The 21,415-nt window shown below is 35.8% G+C and overlaps 2 protein-coding genes across 3 annotated transcripts in view; one reads left to right on the plus strand and one right to left on the minus strand.

Annotated features, from left to right (window-relative positions):
* The window catches only part of RNF11 (ring finger protein 11), a 31,229-nt gene extending 18,225 nt beyond the window's left edge, over positions 1 to 13,004 (plus strand). Inside the window, exons 2-4 of one of the 2 annotated variants that reach the window (XM_081323434.1) lie at positions 5,561 to 5,724; positions 9,756 to 9,912; positions 10,644 to 13,004. In XM_081323434.1, coding sequence (XP_081179560.1) covers positions 5,561 to 5,724; positions 9,756 to 9,912; positions 10,644 to 10,733 — 411 coding nt within the window. In that variant the 3' untranslated portion in view covers positions 10,734 to 13,004. The remainder of the gene's footprint in view (positions 1 to 5,560; positions 5,725 to 9,755; positions 9,913 to 10,643) is intronic. The other variant, XM_081323435.1, reaches the window with a different exon arrangement.
* A 4,043-nt stretch (positions 13,005 to 17,047) lies between these two features.
* The window catches only part of TTC39A (tetratricopeptide repeat domain 39A), a 51,089-nt gene continuing 46,721 nt past the window's right edge, over positions 17,048 to 21,415 (minus strand). Inside the window, exons 16-18 of the mRNA XM_081323431.1 lie at positions 20,105 to 20,219; positions 18,903 to 19,019; positions 17,048 to 17,371 (exon numbers count right to left, since the gene is read on the minus strand). Of these exons, the coding sequence (XP_081179557.1) occupies positions 17,251 to 17,371; positions 18,903 to 19,019; positions 20,105 to 20,219 (353 nt within the window). The 3' untranslated portion in view covers positions 17,048 to 17,250. The remainder of the gene's footprint in view (positions 17,372 to 18,902; positions 19,020 to 20,104; positions 20,220 to 21,415) is intronic.

Consider the following 21,415-nt stretch of genomic DNA (forward strand, 5'->3'; position numbering starts at 1 on the left):
TTGTCTTGGAATGAGAGGAACATGCTGTGCAGTAATTGAAGTGCAAAAAGCAATTGGTTGTAACAAGGAGATGCATGGTTCATTAACAACTTTGTCGTCCTCTTTTGATTAGTTTCCAATCAAAAGTTGCATGGATAGATAATAATAATATAATCCACATGATATTCCACTTAGCAGAGGTTTACTTTGAAATGCAGGAGATAATATATTTAGTGTTTTGTCTAGCCCAGACCTCATGAATATAAGAACTAGCCCATAATATGATATTAATGTTTAGTTTATGGGCAAAGAAAAACTTAATTTTTAGTATGCCGTATTACTTGAAGTTTTTACAAAATGTAGACAAATCGCCTTTGGCTAACCAGCAGTTTAAGAAATCTGTTTTAAGCCATTTTCTTTATTACTTTAATCTAAGCAGTTTACAGTAATAAATTACAGATAAATTCAATACTGTAATCACATAAAGACAATGCATAACAATAAACAGAATGATAACTGCATATATTAATTAAAAACTTAGTTTTCCAAATCTAAAATGAGATGAAAAACTCTGGTGGGGTAAAAAAAAAAGATACAAATGCAAAGTGCATATTGGCTAGTGAGATTGGCGGTATATCGCTTTAATAAATAAATAAATAAAGTCCATGAGTCTGGAACTCTTATAAGAGTGCTACTTAATTTCTATTTTGCAAGAATAAATTAGTGAGTTTTCTTTTTTTTTATTATTAAAGAGTTTTACAAAAACAAGATTTTACAATATATCCCCAAATCCCCCCCACCCAAACCCGCCCACTTCCCCCCCACTTCCCAGAGCTAAATACAGGATTATAGTTAGAATTATGCATAATATACAATTAACCAAATTCATAATGTGCTTTAACTCTCCTTTAACATAACTACATACAAAGTACCAATAACAATATCCCTCTAAAATCTACTCATAAGCTAAATGGAACTTTTTAGTCCCATATTTATTCTGAATATAATCTATCCATCTCCTCCAAACTGAAATATATCTTTCCTGTGAATGATCTTTCAAGTAAGCAGAAATCTTAGAAATTAGTGAGTTTTCATTATGAACAACAAAAAATGAAGATATGTATTGAAGTCATAAATACTAATTTGAAGTTTAACTACAGGTGAATGTTTATGTCAATAAATATTACTATAGCTGTTTTATTTCTGTATATTTTCTTATTTTGGGGAGTGGGGAGGTTGAATATGTTCATTAGAAGAAAGCAAAAAAGAAAAGAGCACCATCAAGTAGAACAGTTGTAGTTATTGTCTCAAAGAATGGAATGAAGGTGCCTTACTGGCAAAGGCCGAAACCCAAGGCCTGTAGCTGCATGTCCATATCCATTAAATGTGAAAATCTACCAGGAATATACAAAAAGCAAGCAAGAAAGTAAAAACTAGAAGTGCCACTTCATTAACTAGATGCATAGTGACTTCAGTCACACATTGTGTTAATCTATTGTCTGCTTAACTGGTCTGAACCATTTTTTCATTGTGGTAATATCCTGGTGAAACCTTCCCTCATGTTTGCCACTGACTGCAACTAGATTTCGGAAAAGAGCCCAAGTGTGAATGCAGAAAATGAATCTTCAGTGACATGTTGCACTTCCTGGTCTTGTATTCTGCGAGAAATGTATCAAATAGCTGAATGTACTTTGGTGTTCTGTAGTTGTCAAGAAAATTCTCAGCAACATCCTTGAATGTTTTCCAGCTGATTTTCTCTGACCCCGTTAACAGTTCTTTGAACTGCTTGTCATTGATGAAATATCTGATCTGTGGACCAACAAAAATGCCTTCCTTAATCTTGGCATCAGTTATTCTTAGAAACATCTGTTTCAACAAAAACCTTCACCTTCCTTGTGCACATCGCTTTTACAGAATTTTTCATCAGTCCACGTTTCATGTGGAATGGAGGCAAAAAATATGAACCAAATTCATTCAGAGTGGCCATTTCTTTTTAATGTAATGCAACTCTCTTGCACAGCTGTACCATTCACATATGTAACAACAGTGTTTGGTATATCTGAGCTGCATTCCCAGCAGTAGAGCCACTACTCTTAGATCTCCACAGATATTCCAGTTATATTCGGTGTAATATATGTGCTTCAATAAAAGTTTCGTGTTTTCAGATGCTTCTTTCATGTGTGCAGCAGAGCTAACATGTACTGAAGGGCGTACATTGCTATTGTGAAGCAGAAGTATTTCTATAAAACATTTCTATAAAAGTGATAGGTTAACTTACAGGTTATTTTCATGACTAGCAGCAAAAAAAATCTATAAGATGCACCTAGAAGTGCTCAAGAAGCAAAATCTTTGTTGTCCAGTGAAATCCTTGAAGAAACACGTAGAACGTTTTATCATTTTATTATATGGAGCAAACTAATCATCAGATTATTTTATCTGGGTTTTATGAATTTCTAAGATACAATGAGCTATTTTTAGAGTATTACAAAATCATTATTTTTATTTTTATTCAAGTTTTATTGGTTTTTCAATATTTACATATACATGTACTAGTGAAGCAATATGGTGGTTGGGTAGTGGAAAGTAACAAATAAGTTGTTAGTAAATAGTTCAGGTTGCATCAATAAAGATTCCCTCTCTGATTCCCTTAGTTTTCACATAGTCAAAGTAATCAAGTTAGTACATTTCTAGATATATGACCTAATCAATAAAAAAAGTTTTCAGTGTAATTAGACTAATAGATATCAAAATCCTGTTTTTAAGTTTTACCTAATTGCAATAAAATACTCTCAAGTGGCCTATAATATACAGAAGAAAGCTTCCTTTTTGGGTAATCATTATTAATGCACATGCTAATGAATATTGTTGTACATAATCCAGACCCGAAGGATGGATAAATGACAGAGAAATATTATTTATATTGAGTGAGACCACTGATTCCTCCATCCGGGATCTACTTTCAGTGACTGGAGGGGAGGGACAGTCAACTCTTTCAGACACAGGATTTCCCCAATTTTAGTTGCAGAGGATGGGATTGAAAGTTTGCCCTGTAGGCAAGATATATTCTCTTTAATTGAGTTCAGCCCTTCGCTTAAAATAAGGGGTGGACAACCTGTTGAATAATAAGCACAGCTAAGGAGTAATGACCCTTTCAGACCTAGAGGGTCTGGGATGAAGTGTTGTTTGAATGATCCAACTACAACTCCCCCATCGGCCCTGATTGATTCTGATTTCTTGGAAAATATGGTTTGTGTATTCACTGCTTGTTCCTCTTGGTAACTTTACTTTTTCTTGAATTCCAGTTCCAGAATACCTCTTTTTTTAGAAAATGGTAAGAAATGATGTAATCAAATAAAAAATTGTTACATTTTTACGTCTCAGGACTTTTAAAACATGTGTGAGGCCAAATGAAATATAGTATCGGTGAATCTGTTCAAGCTTAAACCTGCCAAATCAAAAACACAGTGCAGAGGTACAGTGGGGAACCCTGGAGGGGAGAGCTGATCTACTATTTATTTCTCCATGGGCTGATGCCCAAATTCTGATTTTACTTATCCCAGCCATCGTAGCAAAGTAACTGCCCTAATCCTAACTTCCAGGAGAAAAGCCTCCCCAAGGAAAGGGGTTCATCCTCTGGTAGGAATCTTTTCCATCAGTCAACCCTCAAATTTATAGAGAGGTTTCAACATAAGATACTACCAGTACTGCATTTAAGTTGTGGTCCTTGTTGCTCTTTAATTAGGTTTCTGACCTGTAAATGGAATAAAGGCCCACCGAAAAGAGAGTGTCAGCAAATTTAACAAAGCCCTCTGAAGCATGTTAGTTGTTCTCTTCTGATCGATAAATGATCATTTCGAGGAAACAGACAAACGCAGAATGTGGACACTTCTTTTTGTTGTCTGCACACAATATCCTCTGTAGATTAACCAATATCTATCTGGCATCTATCATGTTATTTGTCTATTCCAAAAATGAGGAAAAATATTAATACTGCCAGCACATTAATATTGGATCTTTGTTTGAGAATTATATTTAGTTTACTAGTTGGTGGTGGACATTTGGAGTTTCACCTTCCCATCCCATTTTTTTAATGCAAGAGCAAGGGACGCATGGGGAAAAAAAATCATTTCACAGCTTGGTTTTAGCCATTACAAGTAATCCTCAACTTACAACCACAATTGAACCCAAAATTTCTGTTGCTAAGCAAGACGGTTTTTAAGTACGTTTTGCTCCATTTTACGACCTTTCTTGCCACAGATGTTAAATGAGCCACTGCAGTTGTTAGTAACATGGTTGTTAAATAAATCTGGCTTCCCCATTGACTTTGCTTGCCCGAACGTTGCAAAAGGTGATCACATGACTCCGGGACACTGCAACCGTCATAAATACGAGTCAATTGCCAAGTCCATGGGGATGCTGCAATGGTTGTAAGTGTGAAAAATAAGTCATAAGTCACTCTTTTCAGTGCCACTGTAACCTTGAATGGCCACTAAGTGAAAGGTTGAAAGTTGAGAACTACCTGTATACCTGAATGGCTTCATTAATACAGCTAAGCAGAGCACTTGTAGGAGGCCTCTTGTAATGCATGTTATTGATAATGAAGCAGCTTTCTTTCAATTATTAAAGCAGCTGTATCTTTTGTAACACTTGCATGGCTGTTTTAAAGAGGTTTTTGCCCCTTGGCTGTTGTGGAGTGGGGCGTGTGCATGCAAAGAAAAGAACATCCATTGGGATGTGTCCAATTTATTGCTCTGAGGTGAGTTTTTATTATAAATTCAACTTAACAAATGGAACTCATTTTGAAAATACTGAACTAAATTAAAACCCACTGAAACTACAAACTAATGACTAGGTAGCATATTCCAGCTACTTGGCATATTTTAGTTATAGATAAATTCTATTAAGAATGTAAACTTTTTTCTGTGATTTGTTATCAAGCATGAGATACCCAGTTGTCTGGCATCTATATCTTAGCTGAAGTTTTGGTATTCCAGATTTATACTATAGTACATCATCTTATTTGCTTTTTCAGTACTTTTAGGGGATTCTCATGTATTTCCTAATCAGCATGAATGAGGAAAGTTGATGGGGCAGAGAAATCTATTTAACTAACAAGTTTTAATTAGACACTGTATAACCTTTACGTTCTTGTTTGCTTAAAAGGTGGATGTTATCTTTTAACATCCTTCTTCCCTTGATGTCAGTATAACTATACAAAGCAAAATTGAAAATTGATCAGTGACAGCTTCTCCGTATTGGCAGAATAAAAGTGAATCAATTAGCCAAGCCTGCAAGTAGATACTCATGTCAAGTTTGTACATCTATTTAATTAACCCATAGAGTCAAAATTAAATTGTCTTTGCAAAGAGCAGCTTAAAACAAATTCATGCCAGCAGTGACAGAGGAATTGCTACTTATTCAATTTTCTTTTTATTAAGCCAAAGAAACGAACTGTCTTGTGAGTAACCTTCCAGCAGAAAGAGAAATTGTAGCAAATAATTTCCATTTCATTTGTGTCATCAACTTAAAAAAAGCCTATTTAACTGTTTTTCTTTTCTTCCCTTGTCCTCTTTCATTTAAGGAACAAGTTCCAGTTTACCATCCGACACCTAGCCAGACCCGCCTAGCCACCCAGCTTACGGAGGAAGAACAGATTAGAATAGCACAACGGATAGGCCTTATACAGCACCTGCCAAAAGGAGTCTATGACCCTGGAAGAGATGGTTCTGAGAAAAAGATCAGAGAGTAAGTTGAAGAAGTGCCATTTCTGATACTGTGTTTCCCCGAAAATAAGACCCCAAAAATAAGCCCTAGAAAAGTGTTTGGATGCCTATGGGGCGCTTGGGGAAGCTCCACCCCCTTCCCCCATCTGCCTCACCTCGTGGTGGCGGCATGGTGCAGTGGGCTACGCAGAAGTGGGCCAAACATGGGACAAATCTTTATTTCCTGTTTTGGCCTAACCGAAGGCCATCCACAGGCAGTAGTCACAACAGTGACAGCTCATATTTGTGTAAATTTTAGATTGCTAACAAAGAATTAAAGGGAGACTGATATGCATTTCAAACTTATTTGTTTTCATCAGTCAGCCATACCCTTCTGAGATTCGAACCTGGGCCCTAGCAAGGTAATCTAAATAGTTAACAAGCATTTAACACATATCTCCCTTGCTTCTCAGCTAACAAAGTGAGATAGAGCTTGTGGCCTAGAGGTTAAAAACAACTGCCTAATGTGCAATCAGCCCAGGTTCGAATCTCAGAAGGGTATGGCTGACTGATGAAAACAAAAAAGTTTGAAATGCATATCAGTCTCCCTTTAATTCTTTGTTAGCAATCTAAAAAATTTACACAAATATGAGCTGTCACTGTTGTGACTACTGCCTGTTGATGGCCTTCGGTTAGGCTGAAACAGGAAATAAAGATTTGTCCCATGTTTGGGGCCTAGCAAGGTAATCTAAATAGTTAACAAGCATTTAACATGACTGGGTCTTATTTTTAGGGAAACATGGTAGTAATCTCACTGAAGAGATGGCTTTCATGGGCTTTTCAAAAATCTTGTTCCTCTTTTACAGTTTTCTTCACCTTCTTGGATTCTATATACTGCTTTTCTCTTGTCTTTCTTTTTTTAATGGTAAGCAGATGTTTTCTGGGATGCTGCCAGACAATAAATATCTTCGTTGTGCATTGCCCTGAGTGTTTTTTTTTTAAACAAAATTTTATAGTAAGTCCAGATGATTTTACTTTTCTTCTGAATTCTTTCCATGTTTTCTCACAACTTCTGGATTTTATTTTTCCTCACCACAGAAAAACTGTTGTTTTTGAAAAAGGGGTGGAAGTAGCTGTACATTTTCTTTTGCATAGTGAAATGTGAAATTTAAAACAGCCTTATCATTCTTATCTTTCTTTACCTAAAATCTTCTTATTCTGTATCTCAACAACCTGTTTTATATTCATGCATTCATGCATAAATGTTTTATATTTATGCATTTATATTTATGCAGAAAGCCAGAGACCACAACTTCTAGTCCACCTTTTGAAATGAAAGCCGTCTGAGTGATTTTGCTCCGGCCTCTACCTGACAATAATGAATGTAGTAATCAATTTATTTCCAGAGACAATTCCCATTCATGCTGATATAAACTGTGTGGCAGTGCATGTTTTTTTTTACAAGTATAACACTCAGTTGTGCTAATGGGATTCAATACTTTCCATATTATCATTCAGAGCAGATATGCCACATAATTACATATAGGTAAAGGTAAAGGTTCCCCCGCACTTGCGTGCTAGTCGTTTCCGACTCTAGGGGCCGGTGCTCATCTCCGTTTCAAAGCCGAAGAGCCAGCGTTTGTCCGAGGACGTCTCCGTGGTCATGTGGCCGGCATGACTAGACGCCAAAGGCGCACAGAACGCTGTTACCTTCCCACCGTAGTGGTCCCTATTTTTCTACTTGCATTTTTACGTGCTTTCGAACTGCTAGGTGGGCAGAAGCTGGGACAAGTAACAGGCGCTCACTCTGTTACGCGGCACTCGGGATTCGACCCGCCAAACTGCCGACCTTCTGATCGACAAGCTCAGTGTCCTAACCCACTGAGCCACCGCGTCCCTTAATTACATATACTACAATAATAATAATGGACTGGTATACAGGAATGTAGCATTACTGATAGAAATTGTTTTGCAGAGATTGTGTTACTGCAAAAGGACAGAACATTATTGCATAATATTTTACAGTAATCATTTGTTTGGAAATACATTTATAGCTGTTAAAGCAGTTTACAAATTCAAAGAATCTGTATAGTATGTTACTGATATCAAAATCTTTTTCTTACAGCTTATGGTTTGAAGATATTAAAATAGAAAATAATATTAGAAAATGTCCAAAAGCCAAAATAAATTTTATAGATCATAATGTGTCAACAGGAGGAAAAATCTACAGTAGAATTCTACTATCTATTTTTACATATATAACTGTATACTGATAAATGTATGGTTTTAAGCTATTCTAATTTCCCCTATACTACATATACTACAATAGTAATAATGGACTGGTATGCAGGAATGGTATACAGGATCTGTTATACAGGATCTCGGAGTCCTAGTGGACAATCACTTAAATATGAGCCAGCAGTTTGCTGCAATTGCCAAAAAAGCCAACACAGTGCTAGGCTGCATTAACAGAGGGATAGAATCAAGATCACCTAAAGTGTTAATACCACTTTACAATGCCTTGGTAAGGCCACATTTGGAATACTGCATCCAGTTTTGGTCACCACGATGTAGAAAAGATGTTGAGACTCTAGAAAGAGTACAGAGAAGAGCAACAAAGATGATTAGGGGACTGGAAGCTAAAACATACAAGGAACAGTTGCTGGAATTGGGTATGTCTAGTTTGATGAAGAGAAGGACAAGGGGGGACATGATAGCAGTCTTCCAATATCTCAGGGGCTGCCAGAAAAAAGAGGGAGTCAAGCTATTTTCCAAAGCACCTGAGGACAGGACAAGAAGCAATGGATGGAAACTAACCAAAGAGAGAAGCAACCTAGAACTAAGGAGAAACTTCCTGACAGTTAGAACAATTCATGAGTGGAACAACCTGCCTCCAGAAGCTGTGAATACTCTCAACACTGGAAGTCTTTAAGAAGAAATTGGACAGCCATTTATCTGAAATGCTATAGGGTTTCCTGCCTGAGCAGGGATTGGACTAGATGACCTCCAAGTCCCTTCCAACGTTGTTGTTGTTGTTGTTGTTGTTGTTGTTGTTGTTGTTGTTGTTGTTGTTGTTGTTGTTGTTGTTATTATTATTATTATTCGCACAGTCAGATGTTCAGACTGGATTTGGCATTTTTGTCTACCTATCGAGTCCTTACCAAGGACCTGGGATAGGCAGATGTGATGTTTGATGGTATTATAGATATCGTCACAGGATGGAAGCAGTTCCTAGTAAGGCCCCCTTTTGCAATTGACTAATGGTGAATAATAATAATAATAATAATTTTAAAAAAGCAGAGTTATGACATCCATAGATTAAAAAGTGCTTATAACTGCCAGTATTTTGTACTAAGTGCAGATTCTGGATGCACTTCAAGGGCAGGACCAAGTAGGGCATATTGTAATAGTCCATCTGGGAAGTAACCCCCCTGTCTACAAAGTTACAGAAAAGTTTCCCAAGTCACAATCACTTCTGTTTTGTAAAGAGAAATAGCACACTGGTTCTGTGTGGGATAGCGTAATCCCATGCAAAATGAGAGATGGAGAATTGCCAGAAACGGGTGATGGAACCCAAGCCACTCAGTCATGTTAGGATTGGGTTGAAGCCTGTTCCACCCCATCCAAACCCCCACAGGCTCTAATCCCACAGGCTCTAATCCTGAATTTCGATGACATCACCTGGACAGCTCACAGTGAAGATATCTCACCCTATGCCATTGAATGACCTCAGTAGTGGCATCATGTAAATGTTAAACCAGTCTTCCGAGTGTGTCATACCCAGGGACATCCTGCAATGCACGGGCATCTAGGATGGCATTGGTGACTGTTGGAAGAAGGAATTGGCAGAAATAGTAGCCCTGTTTCCTTCTCTGACAGAATTCTACCGAATTCTGGTTCATTGATGTAGCATGCTCATTTATGAGAAAGGAATTGTGGATTTTAACCATCAAGAACAAATTCAGTGTTTGGAATGATCCAATGTAAACTCCATAGAAATATTCCTGGAGACACTGAAATAACAGTGCTAGAAAATCCTCAAATGTTACTGACTTGAAGCTACTTGTCTTACAGGAATGGACCAATATCAGATTATGGTTATTGCTGCTGTGTTAGTGCACTAAATTCTTTAAATCTAAAGGGGGATTATCTTCTCATCTTGGAACATCATATGTTGAGTGATTTTGTTGATGAATTAAACAAGCACAAAATACTGAGTGAACAAATAACAGTGAGTTTCTTTGCATATATGTAGAATCCATATCATGTGCTGATGATGTTATGAAAAAAAGCTGAATATCCAAAATGTGATAAATATTTTTCACCGAATTATTCCAAGGCAATTTCAGATTGCATAAATGGCTTATTTCCCCTATTTTTAACATTGAAAAACTAGCAGTATTTAACCCAGAAATGAAGTAACGTATTAGCAAAACTAAGATTAATGTTAAGTGCTTTATTGAGTCAAAACTCACTAATAATAAAATACGGAGCATTTCCAAGTGGCTTAAGAAGTATGCACTCCTCCCCAAAATTAAATTCTCAAAAAGAAATTGGGTAATCAATGCTGTATTAAATAACTAAATTATTCTAAATTACTTAAACTGAAATTGCAGCTCTAAAAAGCATGAAATAAAGGCAGTCTGTCTTCAGTGAAATTATTATCTGTATTTAACATGGATCCTGCAGCAGGATTATACATATACTTACTGAACCCTGTGCTCAGTGCGGTTTAGTATGAAATAAATGTGCACAGATTTGCAGCCTTAATAGATTTCACATGGATTTCTAGAGATTATAATGTAATAATAACTTCTAGAAGTTTAACATCAAAGATTTAACAAATAACAACTTTAATATGTATTAGAAAGCAGGTTCACAAGATTTTTCTCCCTAATTTCATGAGCCTATTTCTATACAGTTTGCATTTTTTCCATCTTGTTTCTCTTTGTTTTTTTCTAGGTGCGTCATCTGTATGATGGACTTTGTTTACGGAGACCCTATCAGATTTCTGCCCTGCATGCATATTTACCATCTGGACTGTATAGATGACTGGTTGATGAGATCTTTCACATGTCCTTCCTGTATGGAGCCCGTTGATGCAGCATTATTGTCCTCTTATGAGACTAACTGAGCCAGAGTTGTCTCTTCTGACCTGTCAAGAAAACATCATTTTTAATGGATTATTCCTATTCTACCCAAAGAACCAGAGATTAGTAAACAAAACCGTGCACACAAAAAGTTCATTTCCTTATAAGAATAATTTACAACTAGCTGCAGGTAATTGATAATGAAAGGGAAGCAGAGACATCTTTTAGGGAATACATAGGATGCTATTTTTATGTAAAGCCTTGATCCAGTACTTAAAAATAGTTTTACTCTCCATGAAAGCCTGCTAGCACACCCACCCAGAGGAATTGTGTGGAGGGTAATAGTAGATGCTAAATATTAAATTTGTGTGGACTGAAATTAGCAAGCTACTCTGCTGAAGCATCATTGACTCACACAAGAGGGCTGCCATGGGAAAAAGTGTTTGGAGAGCAGAAGCTGTGTGAGATATACAGGTGTACTTGATGAAAGAGAAAGAGGTACCAAAACATCCTTTTCTCTTAAAGAAAAGACTCTGTCTGCTCAGATTGCTCACAGGTTTCTGGTATTTGGGTCAATGTTCTATTTACAAAAAAAAATCCTACATTTTTATAACACTGGCACAAAAATAGTTTTAAGCTTGTTTGCACAATTCTTTTTTTAATCCATTGAAAATGGAATCCATTTTGCCTTAGGTCTTTTTAAATAGCATATTCATATGTTTGGGCTGGCTCTATGCTTGAAAATCAGTTTATTTATAACCTGTTGTACAAGTACTATATGTTGTTTGCAGTTAGGATTATGTGGACTTCAAAAAGATGTCCTAGCTTATAAGCAAATGTGAGATGCACTATCTCTTTTGTATATGTGGCATTCTAATGTTGAGGTATTAAAGAAAAATCGGAAAACAAATCAGTGTTTTGCCTCTCTAGGCTTTTCTTTCCTTGTCTCATTTTTTTTTTTGCCTAAAGTTTACTGGATTCAGACACCAAGATCAATGTTATTGACAGGTAAAGACAGAGAATGGTGAACATGTAAGCATGCTAAAAGATCACCTATATCACAAAATTTGTTTAAATACCCTTCTTACAGCAAGTATTACATGGAACCATATCAAAAGGATACTGCATCTCTCATTCTTGTAGTTCTTCGATTTGAAAGACCAGACTGTGTCCCAGTCTATGTAATCAATGTATCTTGTATTTTGTTGGCTGGCAAAGCAGTCTGTCAAGCAGATGTTAAATAATCTATATGTTTTGTACAAAAAGGCAAAAAAATTGTATTTGGCACCGAATTACATAGGACTGATCAAGTGAGTGAACTGCAGCTGGGAAGGGCTTATATCAAGTATTTGTATGTCTGAAATGACCAAAAGGTGCTTGCAAAGAAAGTCATGCAAAGAAAGTGTAGTTATAAAAGCAGCTGTCAATTTAGCATGTGGGGCTTTGTCCTATTATGTGTTCTTTAATGTAATTTTATACATTTGACTTAAAAGACAATTCTTTTAATTTAGCATGAGATACAGGCTCCAGTTAATAGCACTGTATTATGAGGACTGGCCTTATTTTAACACATGATTTTAATATCTGTATTTAAACAAACTGCTACACTGACGACTGTAAGCTTATGAGTATAGAGTAATTAGATGTCAAATAATTTCTACAAGGTTAGTAGTATGCAAACATCTGAAATATGACTTATTTCTTATACTGCAGAATCTTTCATTCAGTTGTTTCAGTCCGTATCCAAAGTGTACACTCGTTTATTCATACAGCTCCTATGCAAGCAGATTTTCTCTCCAAATTATAGTGAGCAAAGCATACTGACCATGATCAGAGTTAGCCTTACAAATGGAAAAAAAACAGGCTGGGAAAAAAGCTCCATATTTGCCTCTGCACCCTTGTACCTGTCTAAGTAGTTTGATTGCAATTCTGCATCAGATACAGATTGTTACACTCTGACTGATGCATTGAAGAAAGCAATTTGAAGCAAGTACCATGTTAGACTAATTTGCATTTTATAGGAAACTTTTTAGTGCAACCCCCTTCAACTGTTCTTAATTCCTAGAAGAGAGATAAAAGGAAATTGTGCAATATTTTCAGAGTAAATCATACTACCTTGTCATTCCATATTTTTTCCATAAATGTTAATGTCTATCTTGTTAAGTATTATAGCCAGAATTTGTTTCTTTTACCTTGGATGTTAAAATTGGCAAATGAACCATTTTTAAACACATTTTTCAAGTTCATTGTTTTCTTTCTGTGACTCTTTTTTTTTAAAAGCTAGAAGAATAGTACTGATTTGCTGAGAATTTATGTCCTTGTACATCTTAATTTCTACAACTGGGTGTGTGGGGGGAAACACAGCCAACCTATTCTCCCCCCAGACTCTGGTGTAGCTTGCAGAGGGCGCTCATAACCTCTCCTTCCTTGCCTCCCACTTGCTGATTTATTGCTGCCATCACTGCCAACTTTCCAATAGACCATATTTTTGTAGAATCACCAATCTACGGTCCAGTATCCTGACGTGTGCTTGGGGGTGGGGTGCCTCTTATGGTTGTTAGGCCACCTTTTATTGAAAGAGTCAGCTACCATAGAGCTTAGTGCAAAAGTTAAATGGCTTGTTCAGAAACTTTCTTTAAGACTCAGATCAGAGTTATGGATGCGAACATTTGTACAATGCCTGCTTAGTCCTTTTCTGATCAGTTGCTCAGCAAGCTACTAGGCTGCAGTCAGGTATGTGAGGAAGCCTCATATAATTCCATCACATGTTATATGTTAAGTAGCCCAAATAATTTACTCTGCAATTGTTAAATCTTTTGTGTTGACTGTTTAATTCCCCCTTTGTGATAACCTTTCTTGTAGGAGCAGGCATCTAGTGGACAAATTGCCACTTGTGTCTTCCCAGTATGTGCACATTGAGAATAGCAGCCTTCTTTTGCATGTTTTGACTTACCCTTACAAAGGAAATTAACTGTGACAGTTCCAGGACTAGCAAAAATCCTGCCCTTTGATCTTGGCATATCAAAATTGTATGTCAATCCACGGTCTTTTCCAACACAGACTCCATTCCTGGTTGATCACTATTAGACCAAGAGCCTCAGAACTTTCATCATAAATTCCTGTGCCTTTTGACAGAAAAGACACTACTCTACGAACTCTCAGCAGGCTTCTTTGAGAACTTAATATTTATTTCCCAAACTTTATTTTCAAATATGATCATGAGATAAGCAAAGGTGATTTGTGTTTGTGTGCGTGCGCATTGTGTGTGTGTGCACGCACCCTAGATTCAGCACCAGGGCCTCGATTACTGGTGGAAGAAAAATTCAGCCGTTTTAATTTATCATTCCAAATACATGGTTATAATCGTCAAAGCATATTTGTGCTCTGCTACAAAGAAGCAATACTTACATTTGGAAGCAGGTTCTGTGCCTTAAAATCACCATGTACTTTTCTCTACAAATTACACAAACAATTTGGTCAATTGGCACATGACATTTCTCAGTTAATACTTAGGAAAAATCAAGCACAATACCAAAGGTACTTAAAAATTATGTCAAATCTATTGGAAATTAGAACTAGAAAGAAGTAATTTACCTAATAATATATTTCAACTAGGACAATAATTGCTATTTCTCTGTAAATGATTATTTGCTTCCTAATTTGAGGACATGCTCTGGAGGAGTTGGGAGTTATGTATAAAGAGCAAAAGAAACTTATCTTTACATAGACACTATATAACATTGGATTTTGCCCAGCTGCCTGAATGTTGCACAATATAGCTTTCTAATTTAGTGGCATAACTTTGTGATAAAAATGTTTTTTTTTTAAAAAAATTTACTAAATCAAAAGTAAACATTTGATTTACTTCTAAATGTTCCAGCACAAATTTCCATAGGTGAATCTCTAAACATGTTTCCCAAATTACGTTGGAAATGTCTATAATGTTGGTTATTTGCTTAAATCCTGATCTGTACCCATTTCAATAGAACCTATCAAAGGTCAGCTTACAGTATGAGTTCAATTTATCAAAAATTATTACTTGTCATATTCTAATACAACTAACAGAACTATGATTATAGCCTAAGCATCCATATTGGGAAATAAATATATCCAGGATCAAGCACCAATTCTCACAGATTAAAAAAAAAAAGATGGAAGACTTTTAACTTTACTGCAGGATGGCCACTAAATAAAAAGTGTATTTTGGAAAGACAGTCAATTGCTGAACAAAATGACATGCTACAAATTTCAAGAACCACAAAAATAATTTAATATTCCAGCCAAAGCACAAGAACTGGCTTTTTGTCTCTCTACTATGCACATGGTATAAACAGTTACTGTGTGTATTGCATTTGTTCCAGTAAAGTTGGCAATTTCTTACTCAAACTTGCATTTTTTTTAAAAAACTGGAAAATATTAAACAATTTCTACTTTCAAGACCAAGCAAGTAATTTCTATTGTGGGAAAAGATTCTCTGGTTTAAATCCAAAAATAAAGATTACGTTAGGTCTATCTAACCCAGTATCCTGTCACAGGATGCTTAATTAATTGCACATTGAAAGAATAAATCACATATTATCGTTTCAGGTTTCTGCAAAAATTGAAACATGGTACTGACACATTTCTTTCATGTAATATACCAGCAAAGGTACAAACTGAAGTTGTGAAATTAATTCAGTTAAGTGTGGAAAATGCTGAAGGATATGGTATTAATTTAACTGGAGAAGAAATTAGCAATTTCTCAAGAACAACTTTCCAATCAGTGAATAAGTGCAGAACACAAATAAGATACAATACTGTATTGTCTGTAGTCTTTTACTTTGAGGCTCTGATTAATGTAGACCAGGAATTCCCACTCAAAGAAACTGATTCCATCAGTGATGAATCAAAAAGGTCCCTTTTGGTAAAAAAAAAATGCAGACATTCTGTTATTATGCAGGTAGTCCTCCAACCACAGTTGTTAACTGAGCCATGCCCAATTTTACGGTCATTTTTGCCACGGTTGTTAGCAAATCACTGTAGTTCAATGAATCACGTGGGCTTTAAGTAAATCTGGCTTCCCCTGTTAATTTTGTGTGACATAAACCGGCTGGGAAGGTCACAAATGGTGATTGTGTGGCTCCAGGATGCTGCAACCATCATAAATACAAGGCGGTTGCCAAGTACCTGAATTTTGATCATGTGATCATAGAGATACTGTGACAATGTGTCAGGGCTGGTTGTAAGTCACTTTCCAGTGCTGTTGTAACTTTGGATGGTCACTAAATGAATGGTTGTAAGTTGAAGATTATCTGTATTTACCATATAGTTTTAAAACTAATTAAAGTTTCAGTGACTTACTCTGTTGCTCACCAGTGATATCCCACTGATTGAGAGTCAGCAGCCGAATTATACATGTTCCAGTTTAAAATGCTATCTTGTATAAAAAATTTTGTGAAATAATTTTCCTAAGTTGAATTAATGTCAAGCATCAGGGGAAATCAGGAGATCCAGGCAGTTCAAATGAGTATAAAGATTTATTGCAAGCTTAAACTCTCTACAAGAATCTGACCAACTAACCATCAAGGGAAATAAGCGGGAGATAAGAGAGGCATTCAAGGTGGGCTGGCCTTAGATCTCTTGCGGGCGCGCAGGGACTCGTGACTTATGATGCATTTGACCCCTCGTTGGGCTCATCCTGGTCATCTACATCAATTTTTTACTACTGACTATGAAGTAATAGCATATTAAAAGTATTTTAATAATTTAATTATTTTCAAATACTTTAAACTTGGGTTTAAAAGTTTTCAAATACTTTAAACTTGCTTCAGGATTGTTTGCTCTAGTAGTTCTTCAATTATGCTAATAATAGTTATCCTAAAATTCTGGTCAAACGGGCAAAACAGCAATATTACACAGCTTGATTTTTTTGCCACATCAGGACCACTTACATATTAAAGCATGGCTGATTGGGGAATTCGGGGAGTTGAAGTTCACAAGTCTTAAAAGTTGCCAGGTTTGGGGACCCTTGTGTTAAAGAACAGCTGAAAGGTGGGAGGGAGGTTCTACCTTCTTCAACTATTTAATTGTGATAAGCAACCTTGTAGGACTACACATTGTTCTATTTAAATAAGCAATTTAACAGGCCAGTTATTCTTTCATTATAAAGAAAACAAGATCCATTTAATTAGTACTTTTAAAAATTAATAACCATCTGAATCTGATCAAGATGTGAGCAGAAAGTCTTCAAACTTCTACTAGTTTGTGTCATATTACTCTCCGACAGCTATATTTTAAAATGCTTATAACTGGCTGAAAATGGCACACAAGGGTAATTAAAGAAATACTGCTTTTTAGTGTTGATTCCTCCGGATTTTTAAAATTAAAGGACATTTGTGCTGAATGTGAACATGGAAAATATTTTAAAATATTGCCAGTAATGTCCATCTGTGAAGATCTGTACACCAAATGAACTGGTGATTAAAAAAAACACAATAACTTTACAAAACCACAGTTGCTATAGAATGATCATCATCATCTGGGAAAGATCTGGCTTGATGCAAAGCAGCTTGAATTCTGAAGTGTGTCCTTGTTTCCATGGAATAATTCTTGTAATTTTGCCTAAAACAAACAGATATTTGTGATAGGTTCATACCTACAGCATTTATCATCATCTATACTTAATAGAGCAATATTTACACAGAAAAAAATCTGTTTTCCAAATTTTTCACTTTTAAAAGGGAACAATACATAGAACAATACAGCTTGTTTATATGTAACTCCAATGCCTAGCACTTTCCAAGACAAGATGTTTACTTAAAGCTAATGTATTGGTATAAATAAAACATTTCATACATATTAACAAGTTAATATACAATCCTATGTATGACTTCTACTACATTCACTGAAATAGTGCAATCTTACTCGTGCCTGCTCAAAGCATAGGCCTCCTGCATTCAATAAGGCTTTGCTTCAGGTAAAAATATTTATGCCTGATACCAGTCACAATCCCAGAATAAAGAATGGGGAGTAGCTTTTGTGCTTATATCCAGAGTATCTGCTAGCATCCAGAGATGTTACTTTGCAGATAAATCAGATATGAAACCTTGTTTGTCCATGAGATCTAAAAGGCAAGTTAGGTTTGCAACCAGTGTACTAGTCTCCCTGCTACACAGTACAGTCCCTGCCAGAGCTGTTCAACCTAACTCTGGATGGTGGCACACTTCCCCAAGCTAACAGGGCTAGGATCTTCAATCTGCCTTCTTTGGTGAGGGATCTGGAGTGGCCTAAGAGTTGACAGCCACCATGACAACCACATGGTAGCCCCTTAGAATTACTCTCTCATGCCTCAGCTTTTTTGCATTTTCCTGGCTGGGTCTCTCACTATTATATTTTTGATATTCCCTGTGAGGTGTATCAAGAGTTCAGAAACATTAGGTAAGATAAACATTAAGTTTGAAATTTATTTATACATTCTTTGAACTTTATTTGTTTAGATATAAAAATCATCTGCCATTGTCAAGTGGGTTTGCTGCCTACTATATTAGGTAAATTTAATATGATTGTAGCTAAACGAGTTTGATTTTGTTGTTAGACTATCCTATTTGAAATCTTAAATAATAGTAAGAGTAAGGAACAAGTTCCACTGAACACACTGGGATCATTAGGTAAACATTCTTTGGATTGCAGCAAAATATCTCTATAACTAGTTGTAGCTAGTTGTAACAGAGATTCTGCCAATAAGAACAGATACTTCAGTTGTTCAGCTATGAGATCAACATACATAACGTAAATGCATGACCTTTTTTTTAAAAAAAAATTATATCGCAGATTGTCTAGATGAGACCAGTATCATACACTAGCATAAGCATTCACAATTTGCTCAAAGTCTAACAACATTGATTAAAAAACAAATATAAATTTGGGTATAATTTATAAATAGATAACAAATGTATGCTTCAACTCTCATTTACTGAATTGTATATTTTCAATGTTTGTGTACCAAAATGACTGAAAATAAACAACCTACATGGTAAGATAGAGCTATACGTCACTGGAGCCCCTCTAAGAATTTTTCAAAAAAACCACTTCAACCCTTTCCATCACCTTATCTACTACTAATAATGAGAAAAATATACTTCAATGGGCTTACTTTGCTCTTTCCAGGATCTTAATTGCTTCTTCTATTTTACCTTGATCCAGATATAACAAAGCAAGTTCGAGCAGAGCATTTGGAATTAAGTAATGATCATACTTGATCTTCTTTTCACTTAAAAGAAGAAATGGCAAGGTACATATAATGAATAACAATAGTTTTATAGGCAAGAATAAGTGAAGTTACTCAGAGATGACAAGAGGAAATTCATGCATTTTAGGTTAGCAGATTATGTACACTTTCATCCAAACGTCCATTGTAGTTATTCTTGCAATCACTCTAATATCTCCACGTTAACATAACATTTGTAATATCTACAAAGAAAATGGGTGCATCAGATAAAATCTACCTTTTTTAACTGTCCATTTTAAGCATATGCTTTCCCGTGTTATATTAAAATTAAAAATATTTGCAATGTTTCTGGTTTTTAACATTTAAAACTCCTCAGTGTGCAGGACAGAACAGGCTCCTTGCTAAAATAATGCAGCATAATCATATGGTCTTCCTATTAAGTGTTGAAAGAAGGATAAATTCATCCTAGGTGCCATTTTTACTGAGATGAATGTATTGAAAGTGGAGAAATACTTAAAACATGGAGTCCTGGGTGTTTTCTGAGTTTGGTTACTTTCTTGCAGACATTTCATTACCCAGTTAGGTAATACTTCTGTGTGCTGATCCACTTAACAACCATGTGATTCACTTAATGAGCATGTGACTTGTTTAACTGTTTTACTGCTTAACAACTGCAGTAAAAATGATTGTAAAATTAGGTCTGGTCACATGATGACTTGCTTAATGATTGCATCATTTAGTGATCAAATGCCCAGTCCAAATTGCGGTCCTAAGTCAAGGAATGCCAATATGTAAGTTATACAACTGAAGTCACTTTAGCTATTTTAAAACTAAGCTTTTTTTGACCCTGATAGCTACTATCCCAGATTGATGGAGCTACCAAGTTACCAGATAAATCATCTCTCAGGAAATGACCAATATTCTTTCCACAATAATGTATATTCTCCTAAAACCCATCTTCTGATTTTACCTGTACACCAGTTAAAATTTATATAAATATAGTTTGTACCTATATAAATACATAGATTATTAACTGACATGAAGAAACTCTGCTTGAAAGCTTTGATAATTTAATGCAGCCATGCCTGGTTTAGTGTTCATTAGTATCTTCCAGTTTGGAAACTTACTTGAAATGAATATAAGTAAAGTGATCTTCTGCTTCCGATACCTTGCCGAGATGTTTCAAGCATAGCCCTTTCAGAAGCTTTATCACACAATGGTCATCAATGAGAACATCTGTAGCTGTAAAATAAAAGAAGATGCACAGGCAATTTTGGATCATGATAGACAACTTTTTAAGGCAGGGAACATAGTGAAATATATTTAATATTCTCATCTAATATTGTAAGGTAGTTATTAAATTAATTATAATTATTGATAACACGTATTCAAACTATCCTCATACAATATTTAGATGGTATAATATCCAATTATTTGAATTAGTGACTCCATAAATTCTGTGATAGCATGAAGAATTTGCTATTATGTCAGTAACGTATGCATGTTACTGGCTGGGTAACATATATAGCTCACTGGCTGGGTTTATATATATTGATAACTTTACATTATCATTACAGCACTTCCTTGTCTCAGGTTTAGTATATTGTATAAACTCAGATATATTTTTCAACAGAGCACAGTGAAGGAAATTCTGATTTACAAAAGTGTTTAAATCCAATCAGGGTTCCTCTTCCAAGATGGCATGCTGAGTGGTGGGAGGAATTTGCTTCTCCTGCTGACAAACAGCTGATTTTGCTGCCTAATCTGGTTCCTTGGCAGCTGGATCCCTAGATTGGGAGCCTCTTGGAACGACCTAAAACAACTTTCTGGATACTCCTGGAGGTTGCAATTCCTGGTAGGAAAGGTCAGGGAGTCAGGTCTCCATCTTTCCTCTTAACTGTTCCGGTTTTTTTTAAGCCTGTCGTGGCTTTTAACTGCACATTTTAAAGTTTTTGTTTCTTTATATGATTCATATTTTTAAAAGTTAATTGACTGATTGAAGGCTGATTTACTCCAACTCCTTGCTGGATTTTAAAGTCAACTTTCTTTTGTTTCTTCACTGTTTTTTGTAATGACTGTGAACTACTTTCACTTTCCATATGGAATCGGAAGGCAAATTTTACATGTAAATTCTGACTTACAAAAGTGTTTAAACCCAGTCAATGTTTACACTTTAAGCTACTACAAGCTACCTGTGAACAGTGGACCACATTCACCCATGCTGTTCCAAAATCAAAACCTAATTTGTTCCCCAGAAACTGTCTGTTCCTATTACCATTCTTAACACTTCCAAATATACCCTAAGTTAAGATTAGGAATTGGAGTGGGAAAACTCTTTTATTCTCATTTCCACTCTTAATTGGCCAAAGCCTTTTGGGAAATTAAGCTTCATTTTTCCCTATAGATGAGGGGTCCCCAACTCCTGAGGCACAGCCCAC

The sequence above is a fragment of the Vipera berus genome, assembly GCF_964194415.1.
Source record: "Vipera berus genome assembly, chromosome: 3".
NCBI lineage: Eukaryota > Metazoa > Chordata > Lepidosauria > Squamata > Viperidae > Vipera > Vipera berus.